This window comes from Anomaloglossus baeobatrachus, chromosome 11 (assembly GCF_048569485.1).
Source record: "Anomaloglossus baeobatrachus isolate aAnoBae1 chromosome 11, aAnoBae1.hap1, whole genome shotgun sequence".
Taxonomy (NCBI): domain Eukaryota; kingdom Metazoa; phylum Chordata; class Amphibia; order Anura; family Aromobatidae; genus Anomaloglossus; species Anomaloglossus baeobatrachus.
The window spans coordinates 26,744,251-26,762,680 of NC_134363.1; the positions used below are offsets into that span (position 1 = coordinate 26,744,251).

Consider the following 18,430-nt stretch of genomic DNA (forward strand, 5'->3'; position numbering starts at 1 on the left):
GAGAGCAGCGGATCCTTTGTCTATAACCAATATTGCTCCTGTATATACACTGTATATATTTTCGCTTCTCCGCCCCCCAATCCATCAGGCTCTTTCGTTAAGTGCAAACAATTATAAAAATACTCAATATTTTTTTGTATTTTTTGTTTTGTTTGGTAATGTAACATCTTCACATTATATGTAATTACTCCGGAAAATGTTCATCACGTTATACATATTTTATACATACTAATGAACACGCTTTTTCTCACCTATTTTACAGCTACTTAACCCTTTCACGACCGGCCGATTTTTCGCTTTCCGTTTTTTTTTTTCGCCATTCTTTTTCTGAGAGACGTAACTTTTTTATTTTTCAGTCAATATGGTCATGTGAGGGCTCATTTTTTGCGGAACGAGCTGTACTTTTAAATGAAACCATCAGTTTTACCATATTGTGTACTAGAAAATGGCAAAAAAATTCCAAATGCTGAAAAATTGCAAAAAAAGTGCGATAGCACTATGGTTTTTGAGATATTTTATTCACTGTGTTCACTATATGGTAAAACTGATGTGTGGGTGTGATGCCTCAGGTCAGTGCGAGTTCGTAGACACCAAACATGTATAGGTTTACTTTTATATAAGGGGTTAAAAAAAAATCGGAAGTTTGTCCGAAAAAAGTGGCGCACGTTTTACGCCATATTCCGTGACCCGTAGCGTTCTCATTTTTCGGGATCTTAGGCTCAATGATGGCTTATTTTTTGCGTCTCGAGCTGACGTTTTTAACGGTACCATTTTTGCGCAGATGCTACGTTTTGATCGCCTCTTATTGCATTTTGCGCAAAAGTTGTGGCGACAAAAAAACGTCGTTTTGGCATTTGGAATTTTTTTGCCGCTACGCCGTTTACTGATCAGATTAATTGATTTTATATTTTGATAGATCGGGCGTTTCTGAACGTGGCGATACCAAATGTGTGTATATTTTTTATTTTTTTAACCCTTTAATTTTCAATGGGGCGAATGGGGGGTGATTTGAACTTTTAGGTTTTTTTGTTTTTTTTTAATTTTTTAAAACTTATTTTTTTACTTTTTTTTTTTATTTTACTAGTCCCCCTAGGGGGCTATTGCGATCAGCATTCCGATCGCTCTGCAGTATCTGCTGATCACAGCTGGAAGGCTGTAAACAGCAGATACGCTGTCTTTCTCTTTTGCTGTGCCCCGGGCACAGCGAAAGTGAAACCAATTCATGTGTAGTACAGGAGTCATCACATGACCCTGTACTACCATGACAACTATCGGGAGTCACGTGATCGCGTCACGTGACTTCCGGTTTCGGCGGTAAGTAAAACTTTACCGCGATTGCGCTTATAATGGCGCTGTCATGTATTGACAGCGCCATTATAAGGGGTTAATCGGCACGAGCAGATAACGATTCTGCTCGTGCCTAGCAGGCACACATCTCAGCTGTGAAAATCAGCTGAGATGTGTGCCGATCGCGGCATGCTGCCGCCGGAGGACCGCGGGCAGTAAGATTATGTCATTTAGGACGTAATTTTACGGCCCGCGGTCGTTAAGGGGTTAATGGTAAAACCATGAAAGCATTAATATGTTTTCTTAGATAAATATCAGAAAATTATCTGATGACACAAACTTGGACTTAAAAACTTGACTCATTAGGTGCCAATAATGATTAGAGATGAGCGGACCTGTTGAAGTTTGTGTTTGCCGAGTTCAGCTGGACTTTAGAGAAAGTTTAGCTTAGGTCCTGGAGTTGATATTCATAAAAAACTCACCAAAAATAAAGCCAACAGCCCAAAACTGGTCAGATAGTGGCAAAAGCACATACAAGATGCATACGGCCCCCCATGATAAAGGTTGGAAGATCACAGGTGCAGAATGCCTATAAAACAACCACCCTCAGCCTATTATAACAGGAGAGGGAGGTTGCTGGCAAAAAACTGCACACAAATAAGATCTAATATAGGGCGTCAGTCACACAGATACGTGCAATGCAATGCACAGTGTCCAGGCAAAGCCTATTGATCACGCCCTTCTATTAGGTCAGGCGGGCTGCCCAGCACCTAGGTGCATTGGCACAATGGACAGACATCCCAGGGGACCGGCTGCATCCTGCAAAGATTGTGCGATAATAAAATGATAAAATTGATAATAAATGTGAGGTATTGGTCATATTTTGGCCATAATATATAAGCTCGTAACCCATACGTCAAGGGTCCCCACGCTTACGAGTCCCTAACCACATCAAAAAAAGCTCATCATAGGACATTAGTATATATTCATAAAAAACTCACCAAAAATAAAGCCAACAGCCAAAAACTGGTCAGATAGTGGCAAAAGCACATGCAAGATGCATACGGCCCCCCATGATAAAGGTTGGAAGATCACAGGTGCAGAATGCCTATAAAACAACCACCCTCAGCCTATTATAACAGGAGAGGGAGGTTGCTGGCAAAAAACTGCACACAAATAAGATCTAATATAGGGCGTCAGTCACACAGATACGTGCAATGCAATGCACAGTGTCCAGGCAAAGCCTATTGATCACGCCCTTCTATTAGGTCAGGCGGGCTGCCCAGCACCTTAGGTCCTGGAGTTGATCTGAATTTGATCTCGAAGACCAAACCCCATTGGAAGTCATTGATTGAAAAATTCGGCTCTCCGATCACGTACAGCCAACCATAAACAGAGCATGTCTAGAAAAGGGAGAGAAGGATTTTTTTTTGGGGGGACACTACTTCCAAAAATGTTTTTACCCCCATTGAGGGCCACTCAGAGACTGATATCAGCGTGCATTGGGTGGAGCACGTGGACCTGAGCACACCGATGTTTGATCAATTCTTTAGCATATGTAAAGCATTCAAACTGTGAACTCGGACACTGATCTTTTTTTAAAGTTTGTGTTTGAAACGAACCCCGAGCTGTTAACTGACTAGAGAATTACTATATTTTTAGTTATGTTAGAAGCATTAAAGTAGTTGTCCAAGATTGTGAAGAGTCTGCATTCACTCTATGTGACCGCAGACTTCTGAATTCTCACAGTGCGTGCTCAGCACAGTGTCAGGATTCTTTGCCGGCAGTGAGAGTGGGAGGTCACGAAACTGCAGGAATACAATTTACATACATACACTCACGTACCGACTAGACATGAGTTGCAACACTTGATGAATATGAAGTGAGTGAGCATGAACACTTGTAGTCAGAATTTGTCCAGAAGTAAATAAATCTCATACTTGCACCTAACTGGTGAGGGACAATCCTAAAAGTGTGCCGTTCATGCGTTGTGAGCATTCAGAAGCCTGCAGTCACCCAGAGTGACTGCAGACTTTCATATCAAACCTGGATGAACACTTGAAATATAAAATGAAGAGCTGTAGCATGTCCGATTATAATGGCGTGTAATATAATCACTGTCAAGGTTCATCTTTGCCTGCTGGTTTAAACAGTCATCACATCCACTCATCTACTATATCATACTTTTGGTCATCAAGACAAAACAATCACTTATCTCGAGGAGACCAGCCAGAGAAAACACTGCTGGCAGCCAGCGAGGGCACTCAACACAGTGAAATCCTAGGTACATTGCCCCTTGGGAAATATGCAAATCAAAAAAAGTCCTTCTTTTCTGTGTTGAGGCGCCTAACAGAGGCTCCACATACTTTTGGTCATGACAATTGACCTTTCTTCTTACTTCTCTCAGTTTTTTACTGAACATTGAGAGAAATATGAGGAGCAGCTGATCGGTGACTGTAAGTGTGAAAATTGCATAAGAAGGACAGGTGTTATAATGACTACTTAATCTACTTGAGCAGAATCAAATTGAATTCTTATCCTGCGTGCCGGAAAGCCTAGATCCACCTCTAGAAGAAACTAGACCTTTAAATTGATAGAAGAACCCCACAGGAACCTTCAGGATGTGAAGGGTGTTTGTGTGGAAGAATGGGCTGAAATAACACCTGAGCAATGCAGGCGACTAGTGTCTCCATTCAGGAGGCATCTTTAAACTTCATTATCAACAAAGGCTTTTATTCAAAGTATTAAATAAATTTCAGTAAGCGTCTTCAATACTTTTTTCATGTGTCATTTCCCATTTAAAACGCTCTTTGTTTTTCAGAGAGAAAGTATAAGTCAAAATAATTTTTAAACTGAAAAAATTGGACATTTTTGAGACAAGTTGGTTCAGTCTGTATCTCCTTTATCGAAAGGGTACCCAAGAAAAATGTCAGACAAAGAGACAGACACAGACAAAAAAACTGATAGGGAAAGAGACTGACAGGGAAAGAGACAGACAGGGAAATAGACAGACAGGGAAAGAGACAGACAGGGAAAGAGACAGACAGGGAAAGAGACAGATAGGGAAAGAGACAGACTGGGAAAGAGACAGGCAGGGAAAGAGACAGAGAGAGACAGAGACAGATAGGGAAAGAGAAAGCCTGAGAAAGACACAGAAAGGGAAAGAGACAGGCAGGGAAAGAGACAGAGAGAGACAGAGACAGATAGGGAAAGAGACAGACAGGGAAAGAGACAGACAGGGAAAGAGACAGATAGGAAAATAGACAGACAGGGAAAGAGACAGGCAGGGAAAGAGACAGAGAGAGACAGAGACAGATAGGGAAAGAGACAGACTGGGAAAGAGACAGAAAGGGAAATAGACAGACAGGGAAAGCGACAGGCAGGGAAAGAGTCAGACAGGGAAAGAGATAGACAGGGAAAGAGACAGACAGGGAAAGAGACAGACAGGGAAAGAGACAGGCAGGGAAATAGACAGACAGAGAAAGAGACAGACAGGGAAAGAGACAGACAGGGAAAGAGACAGATAGGGAAAGAGACAGACTGGGAAAGAGACAGGCAGGGAAAGAGACAGGGAAAGACAGAGACAGATAGGGAAAGAGAAAGCCTGAGAAAGACACAGAAAGGGAAAGAGACAGGCAGGGAAAGAGACAGAGAGACAGAGACAGATAGGGAAAGAGACAGACAGGGAAAGAGACAGACAGGGAAAGAGACAGATAGGAAAATAGACAGACAGGGAAAGAGACAGGCAGGGAAAGAGACAGAGAGAGACAGAGACAGATAGGGAAAGAGACAGACTGGGAAAGAGACAGAAAGGGAAATAGACAGACAGGGAAAGCGACAGGCAGGGAAAGAGTCAGACAGGGAAAGAGATAGACAGGGAAAGAGACAGACAGGGAAAGAGACAGACAGGGAAAGAGACAGGCAGGGAAAGAGACAGATAGGGAAAGAGATAGACAGACAGACAGAGAAAGAGATAGAGAGACAGGTAGGGAAAGAGATGGAGAGACCGACAGGGAAATAGATATACAGTCAAAGAGATAGAGAGAGAGACAGGTAGGGAAAGAGATGGAGAGACCGACAGGGAAATAGACATACAGTCAAAGAGATAGAGAGAGAGACAGACACAGACAGAGAGAGAGTGAGAGACAGACAGAAAAGGAGACAGACAGAGACTGGGAGAGACACAGAGAGACAGAGAAACTATTACTATCTCAGGCATTGCCAGGTGCTACAGCTAGTCTAAGATATAAAGGGCGGTTTCTGTTTCTCCCTCACCCATTAGTATTATTTACTATTGAAGCTGCTATTAAATGGAATCTGTCAGCAGGTTTTTTCTATCTCATCTAATAGAATCTTGATGTAAGCAAAGAGATGCTGAATCCAACTATGTATCACTTAGCTAACTGAGTGCATCAGTTCTGACACAATCAAAGCTTTTAGACTTAGCCATGCAAACAGAGCCCACACCATGCTCTGTATACAATATCTATAGACTTTAAAGAGCAGCTAATCACAGGAGGGGGGCATTTCAGAGTGCAGGGCAGGAGGCATTGTAGTCCAGCAATCATAAGTTCCTAGTGCTAAAATAAACATTATATTTACACAACAACACACAGTGAGATAAGAGCTGTATCACTGAAATCTCTGTGTTAGCCCTTACAGCACGCTGTCTTCAGATTACATAGCAAAATCCTGCTGACAGAATCACTTTAATGAGGCTAAGCAATTTATCGTTAAAAATTATGATTGTTATCATTTTTCTTCAAAAATACTAAAGGTCATGTTGTGATTTCTCGCACAAGAAGTAATTCTGTTGTGAGAATTTTGATATAGATTTATCTCTTGGCAGTCTCTAGTTCAATAAATATTAATTCTCACATATCATTAAAATAATTGATCATCAGATTTGTAATGTTTTATTCATTATTTATTTTACATTATTATTTTGAAATGTAAAAGTTGTACGGACAAATCTCTTCTAGAACAGTCATTTAAAGACATTTAAAAATCACAAAAAATCACCAGAGTAAAATTGTATCAAAAATTAAAACAAACATAAACTGTTGTATGGTCTGTATCATGGGAAATAAAGATAGATAAAAACAAAATGAATGATACAAAGATATATTGTTTAAAAAAGAAACAATTAGGCTAAGTTCACATTTCCGTTGTTTTGCATCAGTCACATGCGTGACTTGCAAAAGAAGACTGGGGCAGCACTCCCAATAGTGGGAACAGGTGCATATGAAAAGATATGCACCTGTTCACACTACTGGTAGTGCTGCCAGTCTTCTCTTTTTTTGTTATATATATAGAAAGGAGTGATGTCCTTTAGACAGGCCTTGCACCCCATCCCCCACCTTACCCATTAGCCTCATGTGTTTTTAGCTTCCATAGTTACTTGCTGATCTTATGTAGGTTTTTAGGAGCCCAGAAAGATGCAGTGTAGAGTAGGACCCAGCAATGGAGGTTGCCATGGTGTGGCTGCTGGGCAGGTATTAAAATGGCCATTCTAATTTGCTACTCGCCTCTAAATGTTTTTATATTAGTTTTTATTAGTTTGCAATTACAGTGTGCAACTGTCTTTCTCTTAGAGAGATGGATAGATAGAGGGATAGATAGATAGATAGATAGATAGATAGAGGGATAGATAGATAGATAGATAGATAAATAGATAGATAGATAGATAGATAGATAGATAGAGGGATAGATAGAGGGATAGATAGATAGATAGATAGATAGATAGATAGATAGAGGGATAGATAGATAGATAGATAGATAGATAGATAGATAGATAGATAGATAGATAGATAGATAGATAGATAGATAGATAGATAGATAGATAGATAGATAGATAGATAAATAGATAGATAGGTAGATAGATAGATAGATAGATAGATAGAGGGATAGATAGATAGATAGATAGATAGATAGATAGATAGATAGATAGATAGATAGATAGATAGATGGATAGATAGAGGGATAGATAGATAGATAGAGGGATAGATAGAGGGATAGATAGATAGATAGATAGATAGATAGATAGATAGATAGATAGATAGATAGATAGATAGATAGATAGAAAGATAGATAGATAGATAGATAGATAGATAGATAGATAGATAGAGGGATAGATAGAGGGATAGATAGATAGATAGATAGATAGATAGATAGATAGATAGATAGATAGATAGATAGAAAGATAGATAGATAGATAGATAGATAGATAGATAGATAGAGGGATAGATAGAGGGATAGATAGATAGATAGATAGATAGATAGATAGATAGATAGATAGATAGATAGATAGATAGATAGATGGATAGAAAGATAGATAGATAGATAGATAGATAGATAGATGGATAGAAAGATAGATAGATAGATAGATAGATGGATGGATAGATAGATAGAGGGATAGAGGGATAGAGGGATAGATAGATAGATAGATAGAGGGATAGAGGGATAGATAGATAGATAGATAGATAGATAGATAGATAGATAGATAGATAGATAGAGGGATAGAGGGATAGATAGATAGAGGGATAGATGGATAGATGGATAGATGGATAGAGGGATAGATGGATAGATGGATAGATAGATAGATAGATAGATAGATAGATAGATAGATAGATAGATAGATAGATAGATAGATAGATAGATGGATAGATAGATAGATAGATAGATAGATAGATAGATAGATAGATAGATGGATAGAGGGATAGATGGATAGATGGATAGATGGATAGATAGATAGATAGATGGATAGATAGATAGATAGATGATAGAGGGATAGATAGATAGATGATAGATAGAGGGATAGAGAGATGGATGGATACATAGATATAGATAGACGGTTGGATAGATAAATGGATCAATGCATATATTACACATCAGTAGAGCGAGTATTTCCTGTATCTTCTCTGCTCAGGTCATTAGGATGTTCTCTTAAGGCTCTTTCTACCCTGGCGGGGATGGATCTGAAGAAACCTTGTTGAAAATCTTGTCCCATAAATACATAAATAATTGGATTCATGCAGCTGTTAAGAAAAGCCAGGCTGGAAACAAGAATATTTACAGCAAAGAATACAAAGTTATATTTATAGAACATGGGTGTTAGTGGCCAGATGTAATATGGAAACCAGCAGATGAAGAAACACGATATAACAGCGGTGATGATCCTGGAGGATCTCTGAGATCTCTGGGGTCTCTTACTTTTTCTAATCTTGTAGAAAATGGTGGCATAAGAGGTGACGATGATGAGAAAAGGGATCAAAAACATTACAAGTAATCGAATCAGTCTATAGGTGCTCTGCGTCTCATTAATATCGAAAACATCTAACATTCTGGTAAAGACGCACCATTCAGAGTCATCTTCAGTTATCCTAACATTTAAGAAAGCCAGTGAAGGACCAATGATAATACTCAGCCCCCAGATGATCGCTGCAGAGATTCTCACCAGTTTACAGGTTCTATGGACTTTGGCCCAGAATGGCCACATGACGGACACCCAGCGGTCAATACTCATGGCCGTCAGGAGGAGAACACTGGCGGTCATGTTTAGACTAAACAAAATTGCGTTCACTATGCAACAAACACCAATAACTGCTTGAGAGACATAATCACAATTATTTAATTGCAAGTAGTAAATCTCTGTAATTCTCAGAGGCAGAGACGCGCAGCACAGGAAGTCCGCGATGGCCAGGTGGAGGAACCACACGGCACTGATCGTCTTCTTCATCCTGAATCCGGCAATCCAGATGACTGATCCATTACCGATAATCCCAAGAGCAAAAACAATGCTGTATACAGTAAGTGATATTATGTTTAGAATGTATAAGTCATCCATGGTGAGAGGTACATCATAACTTCTGTTGCTTCGTAAAGTTACATACAAACAACTTAGAAGAAAAGATAAAGTCAAAGTTAAACAGATAAAAAATACTTAATTTCGGAAATATCTATTTTATATTGGCGAAACAAAGTGGACAGGGTGGCTAAAATCAAATTGTGATCACATTGAGTTGCTAAGTCGTTGCCTCTCAACTTAAGATATGTTAAGCAAAACCATGACAGGCTAATTTAGCATCTATAAAGAGAGACAAGTTGTCCATCAACCTGCCCTCTCCCGACATCTCCACAGGTAGACATTACGCTTTGCCCTGTACCTTTGCTACATTTATAAGGAAGGGAAACTGCTGCACATTCCATCTTGAGGACACTGTGATGTTTTGCAATGTAATGCACTGATTTAAATGTGTTTGATAGTTGACATGTCTATGGTCCACCACAGGTAGAGTACATGATTAAAGTACCACTACAACTGAAGATCGATATAGGTAGGATACAAAAAGTGGAATTGACCGAGCACTGCACAAGAAGGAACATTTCAACCAACTTCAATTCAGAAGACTGTTTAATGGCTACTTATTTTAAAAATGATCCTTCTTCTTCATCAAGCACTTAACATGGTAGAAATACATGACCTTTCGATCTTCAGCTCCATTCACCTGGCTTGGTTGAGGCAGTGCACGCTCAGGGAGATCCCCAATGCCTTCACCATTGTTGTGCATGGAATGCACAACATTCTAAGATGAGTACAACAGCTTTGCTCAATCCTATTTTCCTTCTTGTGGTCGATCCATACACACGGAGCGCCTGTCAAGTGTATAAGACAGGCTCAGGATAAGAGTTCTCTATTACCATCTAAGACCATGCAAATTTAAACGGTGTTGTTTTTCCTTTCGGAACTCTAGGGTTAACTTCTTCTCTGGTGCTACCGCAGACTTAATCAGCTGCCGGCAGTTGCTCATTTCTAACCTGGATATAATCCCTTTGCTTACTGGAGAGGTTGCTGGATATTCAGCTCAGTTGGAACTAGCCCAGGAGCAGAGAGGTCGTGTCTGTTGCTATCTGCTATGATTGTAGTAAGTAGTTTCTACTATCCCTTGACCATGACTACCTTCACATCTACCATTTGGTTAAAGGAAAGCACAGGGTCCCCAGTCATAGGGTCAGCTTAGAGGTCCCTGTGTCATCCTTGTCTCCATGTCACTGCGAATCTCTTTGTTTTTGTTCCATGTTTAAATTGGTTACTTCCAGAATATCTGTGGAGAATCACTACATTGTTTGAGGAGCTACACCTGGATTGTGGATCCATTTGCTTAAAAACAAGCCTTCACGACATTGGATTGCACACTGCAGAACATGTGAGATCGATGGATTTCACGTCAAATGGTTTATTAAAATCTATTTGGATCAGACAGTTTGACCCTTTGCCAACATCCTTGTGGTAGGGTTTGTAGTTTTTATGGATGGGCTGAGTAAATTGGAATTTATTATAGTCATTTTTACAATCTCCTTTTTCCTTTGTTTTTAGACGTTGTCAGGTTAATTACTATTACATTGCACTGTAATGTGTCACACTGCACTAGGAAGATACTGCAGTTACCAGCAATGTAACTTCAGAGTGCAGTTTGTGGGCAAACCAGCAGAGGGCAGCAGAATAGTCAAAACACAAAGTTAGCAGCAGGTGGTCAAGACAGTTCATATGGATATGCAAATCATGGTCAAGTGATTGCCAAGGTTCAGAAGCCAAGAGATGATGGATACAGCCGAAGGAAGAGATAAGACCGGAGTAGGTAATGAGGATACAGGTTAGATACCAGGAAGTCCAAGTATAGACAAGGGAAGCAAGCAGGTCAAAAGTCGGATAAGACAGACAGGGATAAATAGTAAGGAGCTGAGATGGGAGGATGAACAAAGGGAGACACGGATCAGAGGTAGGTAGCAGGGGGCAGAACAGGTCAGGGAACTCACCGAAGCCAGAAATAAATGCTGTGGAACATAGAATATCACTTGCGCTGAACCGGAGGTGCAGCTCTAGGATATAGCATCCCTGGAGCTGGAAAGAAGCAAGGAGGAATTAACCCCTGACATGACCAGACCGGAGCTGGGGGAAACCAAAGCAGTGGAAGCTGGCCTGGACTATGACAATGCCTCCTTCTCAAGGGGGGGTTACCGAACACCCAGGTTTCCCAGGAAACCTTCTATGGAAGGCACAAATCAGTCAACTCGGTTATTGAAAGCAAACTCGGCCACAGTCAGCAAGGAACAACGATCATCCTGCAAATACTAAGCCAAAAACCGCAAAATCTGTTCCAGTGACTGATTGGTTCTCTCCATTTGCCCATTTGTATCGGGATGGTATAAAGAAGAAAAGGTCAACTGAATACTGAATCTCTTGCAAAACAGCCTCTGAAATCTAGAAACGAACTGCACTCCTCTGTCCTACACAATAATCATAGGAATGCCATGCAGCCTCACAACATATTAGATAAACAATTTAGACAGCATGTCAACATTACGCAGGCCTGTCAAGGGAACAAAGTGAGCCAGTTTACTGAATCTGTCTACCACCGCCCACACGACAGTCTAACCATTTGAAACAGGGAAATTGGTGATAAAATCCATGGACAAATGAGTCCAGGGTCTATCTGGAATTGGTAATGGTACCAATTCCCCAGCCGGTTATCGGAGACTTTAGCACGAGCACACATATCACGAGCACACACAAACATCAGAGTACATGGAGGGTCACCAAAAGAATCTGGCAACAGCTCTCCGGGTGGCCGAGACACCGGAATGACCATTGAGCGATATGCAAATCATGGTCAGGTGATAGCCAAGGTTTAGAAGCCGAGAGGTCACAGATACAGCCGAAGGGAGAGACAAGACTGAAGTAGGTAACGAGGATACATGTCAGAGGCCAGGAAGTCAAAGTACAGACAAGGTAGGAGGGCAAGCAGGTTGGAACCGGGATAAGACAGAGAGGGATGAATAGTAAGCAACCGAGACACACGTCAGAACTAGGTAGTGAGGGGGGGGCAGGACAGGTTGGGGAACTCACTAGAGCCAGGAACACACGCTGCAGAGCATAGGATTTCACTGGCACAGAACTGGAGGTGCAGCGCCAAGATATAGTGTCCTGGGAGCCGGAACGAGGCAAAGAGGAATTAACCCCTGACATGACGAGACTGGAGCTGGGGGAAACCACAGCGGCGGATACTTGCCTGGATCATGACAAATGTATTATTTTGCAAATCCATATTATTTGTATATTCCTTCATCATTTTCCTCCATTGTATTTGAAGTGAGGGATCATTGATGGATTTTTTAAAAAAAACGCATCTCTAATAGATTAGCACTGAGCAAACCCATTGAAATTTGGTTAACTGTATAATCAAATTCATAAGTTACCAAAATGACAAGAATGCTCTAACTAATTAAGATAATTATATACAACATACTGGAATCTACGATCCAAGGATTCATTGTGGTTGGTCATATTAAAATCCATTGTAACTCTAGAAAACAAAATGATAATAGCAGTAATATTAGTATATATTATGTCAGGAAGTACAATAGAGCAGTATTTTAATCGAATTTTCCCCAATCTATCTATCTAGCTGTCCATTATCTATCTATTTATCTACAGTATATAGCTATCGATCGATTGATCAAGTTAAATTCAAATAAACTTTATTGTCAGGATCAAATACACATTAATTATTCAAAAGCAAATCTACAGTACAGAATATGGATATGGACTGTGAACACAATGAATGGGGGCACATCCAGAGTGAGGGTTATAAGAACGATGGCTGGGAGAACATTCATGGTGGGGGCTATAAGATTGATGGATGGAGGCACATCCAAGGTGGGGACTATGAAGGTCCTTAATTATCTTAGTTCTCTTTCTCACAGCCTATGACCTGCGCGTACATACTGTGCTGCTGTCTCCACCGTGCTCTCTTCTTCCCTCTGCATCATATATATTTTCTCTTCATCTTTTCTGTATAGTGACGCAGTCTAAATTTCCTATATTCAATGTTTGCAAGTATCTTAGTACTTACTGTAAGGATGGGGAACCTTTTTTCTGCCAGGGGCCACTTGGAAATTTTTTACTATCATTCGGGGGCTGCACAAAATTATTATCTTGAAAATTACCCTGCTATTTTTTGTCAAACAACTAATTAGCTTACATCTAATGTGGTGGCTGGAGTGTCTTCTCTTTGGTATGGTTGTGATGTTAGGCGTATTGATCATGTGGCTTGGTGGCATAGACATGATTGGAGCATAGATATCACTGGAAGGCATTGACATTACTGGGGGTATTTACATCACTTGGTAGAACAGACATTACTGGAGTCACAGATATAACTAAGGGGGCACAGATGTAACTTGGGGGCACAGACATCACTGGGGGGCACAGATATCACTGGCAGGTATATGCATCACTGTGGAGCACAGACATCACTGGAGGCACATACAGCACTGGGGGCACATACAGCAGTGGAGGTATATACATTACTGGGGGGTATATACATCACTGGGGCACAGACATAACTGGAAGGGCACAGATATCACTGGGGGGAGCAGAGATCACTGGAGGAACAGACATCACTATGAGTATATACATCATTGGGGGTATATACATCATTGGAAGGTATATACAACACTTGGGGACACATATTGAATTGGGGGGCACATACAGCACTGAGAATACATACAACACTGGGGCACAAACAGCACTAGGGGGTACAGACATAACTGGGGCACATACAGCACTGGGAGGCACATAGGTCACTGGGGGCACAAACAGCACTGGGAGGAATCTATATCACTGGGTTGCATACAGCACTGGGGGGCACAGACATCACATCACAAGGTCACATTCAGTACTGAGTGGCACATTCAGCACTGTGGGATATATAGCACTGTGGTGCACATACAGCACTGGGGGCTTATACATCACTGGGGGTAAATACATCACTGAGGGGCAAATACATAACTGGGGGGGGCGTGGACATTACTGGGGGAGCAGAGATCACTGGGAGTATATACATCACTGGTGAGGCACATACATCACTGGGGTGTATACAATACTTGTTGGAAAATACAGCATTTGTGACAATGTTTTAGGTCATGAAAAATGTTTTTAAAGAATCTGTTATGAAAAGGTTCTGCTATGAAATTTATTTCGCTCCACATAGGCCAAAAAAATTTCCACGCTGTGCACAATTTTTTGGGGGACATCACTTACAGCACGTACAGCACTGGGGGTACAAACAGCACTGGGAGGAATATACATCACTTGGAGTACATACAGCACTGGGAGCACAGATATCACATGGGCACATTCAGCACTGAGGGGCACATACAGCACTGGGGTGCACATACAGCACTGGGGGTTTATACATCATGGGGGTATATACATTATTTGGGGGCACAGACATAACTTGTGAGCACAGACAACATTAGGGCCACAGACATTACTAGGGAGAAGAAATTACTGGGAGTATATACATGAATGGTGGGGCACATACAACACTGGGGGTGTATACAACCCTGGGTACATATTCATCACTGGGCACAAATAGCACTAGTGGGCACAGAAATAACGGGGCACACAGCACTAAAGGGCACATACGTCACTGGAGGAAACAGATATGACTGAGGGTACATACAGCACTCTAGGGTACATACATCACTGGGGGCACATATAATACTGGGGGGCACATACAGCAATGGGGACATATATAACACTGGAGGGACACAAACATGACTTGGGGCACATATAACACTGAAGGGGCACAGAGATCACTGGGAGAACATGCAACACTGGGGGGTATTGACAATGGTGGGGGGCACATACAGCACTGGAGTGCACATACATGATTGGGACGAATATACATCACTGGGGTACATAAAGCACTGGAGGCAAAGGCATCACATTGGCACATTCAGCACTGGAGGGCACATACATCACTGGGGTACAGATATCACTCAGAGCACATAGAGCACTGGTGGCCAAGACATCACTTCAAACACATACATCACTGGAGACACAGACATCACTGGAGTCATAGACAGCTCTGGGAGGCACAGACATCAGTGAGGAGCACATACAGCACCGGAAGGCACATACATCAATGGGGGGCACAAACAGCACTGGAGGACACATACATCACTGGGGGCATATACACTACTGGAGGCACAGACATCACTAGGGGCTCATACAGCACTGGGAGACATAGACATCAGTGAGGGGCACATACAGCTCTAGAGGGCAAACAAATATATCACTGAGGGGCACAAATAGCTCTGGGGGCACATACAGCACTGTGGGGCACATACATTACTAGTAGACACAAACAACACTGAGAGAAGAAAACATCACTGCGGGTACATACAGCACTGAGGGGCAAAGACATCACATGGGCGAATTCAGCACTAGGGGCACATACAAAACTGGGGGTAATATAGATCACTGGGGGCACATACAGCACTAGGGACTAGAGGTTAGCGAACCTTTCAAAGTTCGGTTTACTGAGCCTTACCAAACAAATGCTACGTTCGCCGAACTGTTCGTCGAACCATTCCCCGAACTGTTTGTTGAATCGTTCACCAATAGTTTTCGAACCTCTTTGAATTCAATGGGAGTCCTAAACTAAGGCAGAGGAAATACCTTTTTTGAGTCGAAAGGCTTCCAAAACAGAAAAAATACATTTTACAGTGCAGTTCAGTGCTTTGGCATAGAAATGGATGAGATACACACCCCTCCCATGTGAGCTACCAATGAAGGTGCACCTTTCTTATACTGCATTTGGGTACTTACCCCTACCCAAGCACTCACATACGACCGCAAAAATGTGACTGTGTGTTCTCAACCTCAATAAGTGTCCATTCTCATTGTTATTTAAGGGTCAGTTTATGAGATAAAGCAGTCACACATTTAGTGCCATCAAGTCAACAAACTGCTTGCTTGAGCTCCTAATATGGAAGAGGAACCTGAATCACCTTGGTCACTAGCAGAAATCGATGACCCAAGCTTGGTATATAGAGTCATTCAACTACTGCACTAGAGATCACCATAATCTATATGTAACCATTAGATAACATACCCGATTACCAACAGATATCAACCAAAAAGCAACCATCTGCTCAAACAGAGATGATTCTTATTAAAGGCATTGGCCTAATATACCCATCCCATTTATACTGTATAGGGCTCACTACCTGTTTCAACAGAAGTAATTTCTATTAGGACATTGGATCCGTATCTCTCTTTCCTCTTATACGGCTATAAAGGCATGTAACTAAAGGCATCCCCGTCTATTGAGTCGCATTGAAAATAATCATCCTTATCCCCCATAGATTACAAGACCTTAAGACAAACCCATTGTCGAAATGTTGGACCAGATTGAGTCACATGCCTACGTATACATAAATAATATACTTAATTTTGAGCATCAATCTTCTACTCTACTTCTTCATTTTTTTGTGTGCCGAAACTTATTTTTGTATTATTGGACTTTAGCTTCAGAGAACCAGCATTTATAATAGTTGAGCCAGATCTAACTTTTAGTGACATTTTTTAGATACCAGCACAGCCATCAAGTGTTCCCATACAGAGCTGCTTCAGGAAGATGCCCGCGGTCATTTTGCCGGAAGACGTATCGTCATTTTTGTGACAGTTCATCCTCTAACGACGTTCCACCTTTACTGTTAAGTAGAGAGAGCTGTGGCTTCCTATCAGATGCTGCCCACAGAATGAGCCCATTACTGAAGCAATAAAAAAAGGGACATAAGACGAAATACGTGCTCTGTGTCGCTGTGAAAATATTGTGCACTAGGTCCTTTTTAAAGGGCAATTTTGTTGCCCTTTTTTAGACTGATTCCAAAAAAAATATTGTGCAAAAGATGGCCTCTTTATTTTTCTACGTAACAAAGTTTTGTCTTATAGCAGAATCATTTTAAAGAATCAGTAATGAAAAGCTTCTGCTATGGAATTAAATTGTATCACATGGGCCAATAAATTGTCCACTTTTTGCACAATATGTTTTATTCCTTTTTTCTTTCCTATATAAATAACTAAACAGTGTAAGCAATTGAAGTAAATACAATAATTTGTTTCTATATTATTAAATGCAAATATAATCTGGTTTTAAAGTTTTTCATTACCTTCCTTTCTTCTCCTCCAGGTTCCCTTCTCTTTGGTCAGTGAGAGCAGCGGATCCTTTGTCTATAACCAAAATTTCTCCTGTTTATATATTCACTTCTCCACCCAAAATCCATCAGACACTTCCACTAAGTGCAAATAATTATTAAAGTACAGAATATTTTGTATTATTTATTTTGTTGTTAGTGTAAGATTCCTCACATTATATGTAATTACTCCGGAAAATGTTCATTACTTTATACATATTTTAAACCTACCTGCAAAAACACTTTTTCTCATATTTTTGCAGCTACTTAGTGATGGTATCCTGAAAGAATTAATATAATTACTTAGATAAATATTAGAAAATTATCTCATAACGCAAACTTGAACCTAAAAAAAGTTAACTCATTAGGTGCCAAAATTTGATTAGTAATGATTAGCAAAACAATGAAACAAAAGCAAAAAAAAACCCCTAAAACTTTGTATGTCCAGATCAACATGAAAAATTTGATGAAAGGTCTTTTTTGGATTGTTAAATATTTGCTTACCCTTGTAGACTCTAATCAATTTATCTAAGTAGTCAACATTAGCTTTAAAATAAGACTGACCAAAAAAAGCATAATGATTTATACAGACTGTTTGGTAGATATCTAGTTAGAGGGCAATATAGAGCAAATTAGGTCGAAGGAAATTTAATTTGTCCTCAAATTTTGCAAATAATTTAGAGTCTTCTTAGTCTTCTGGGTCCACCTGTCCCATCGCAACACCTCCGTGCAGCCTCCACTAGCTTCTTTACCACTCCAGAACATTCAATATCCTCTTTCAGCATGTTCACTCTGTGCCCAGGTCTCTTTGGTGTTGTAGGTTGTGAAGTCAGAGGCTTACTAACACTAAAAAATAAATATAGAGACAATTGCACTCTGCAATGCTAAAATATGTTAACAATAAATATAGGAATTTGCACATTCTTTAATATAGATAAGGACCCAACATTAGGAGATACACCTTGACGTTGGCTGTTGGGCTCACATAAAACTGTCCATTTTTTATATGCCAAGTATTTCAATTTTTATGTTTTTTCTTAGCAGTAATGCATGTCTATATTCCTATTATCATTGTTAACATATCGTAGCATTGGAG

General features: G+C 40.6%; 1 protein-coding gene across 5 annotated transcripts in view; it reads right to left on the bottom strand.

Moving 5' to 3' along the window:
* LOC142256814 (C3a anaphylatoxin chemotactic receptor-like) overlaps positions 1-17,397 on the bottom strand; it is a 450,349-nt gene extending 432,952 nt beyond the window's left edge. The window contains exons 1-4 of one of the 5 annotated variants that reach the window (XM_075328712.1): positions 17,311-17,397; positions 15,687-15,796; positions 12,594-12,650; positions 7,533-9,086 (exon numbers count right to left, since the gene is read on the bottom strand). In XM_075328712.1, the coding sequence (XP_075184827.1) occupies positions 8,171-9,086; positions 12,594-12,643 (966 nt within the window). In that variant the 5' untranslated portion in view covers positions 12,644-12,650; positions 15,687-15,796; positions 17,311-17,397 and the 3' untranslated portion in view covers positions 7,533-8,170. Of the gene's footprint in view, positions 1-7,532; positions 9,943-12,593; positions 12,651-15,686; positions 15,797-17,310 lie in introns of those variants that run through there. The other 4 variants (XM_075328710.1, XM_075328713.1, XM_075328711.1 and 1 more) reach the window with 4 other exon arrangements.
* Between the last annotated feature and the right edge of the window lie 1,033 nt (positions 17,398-18,430).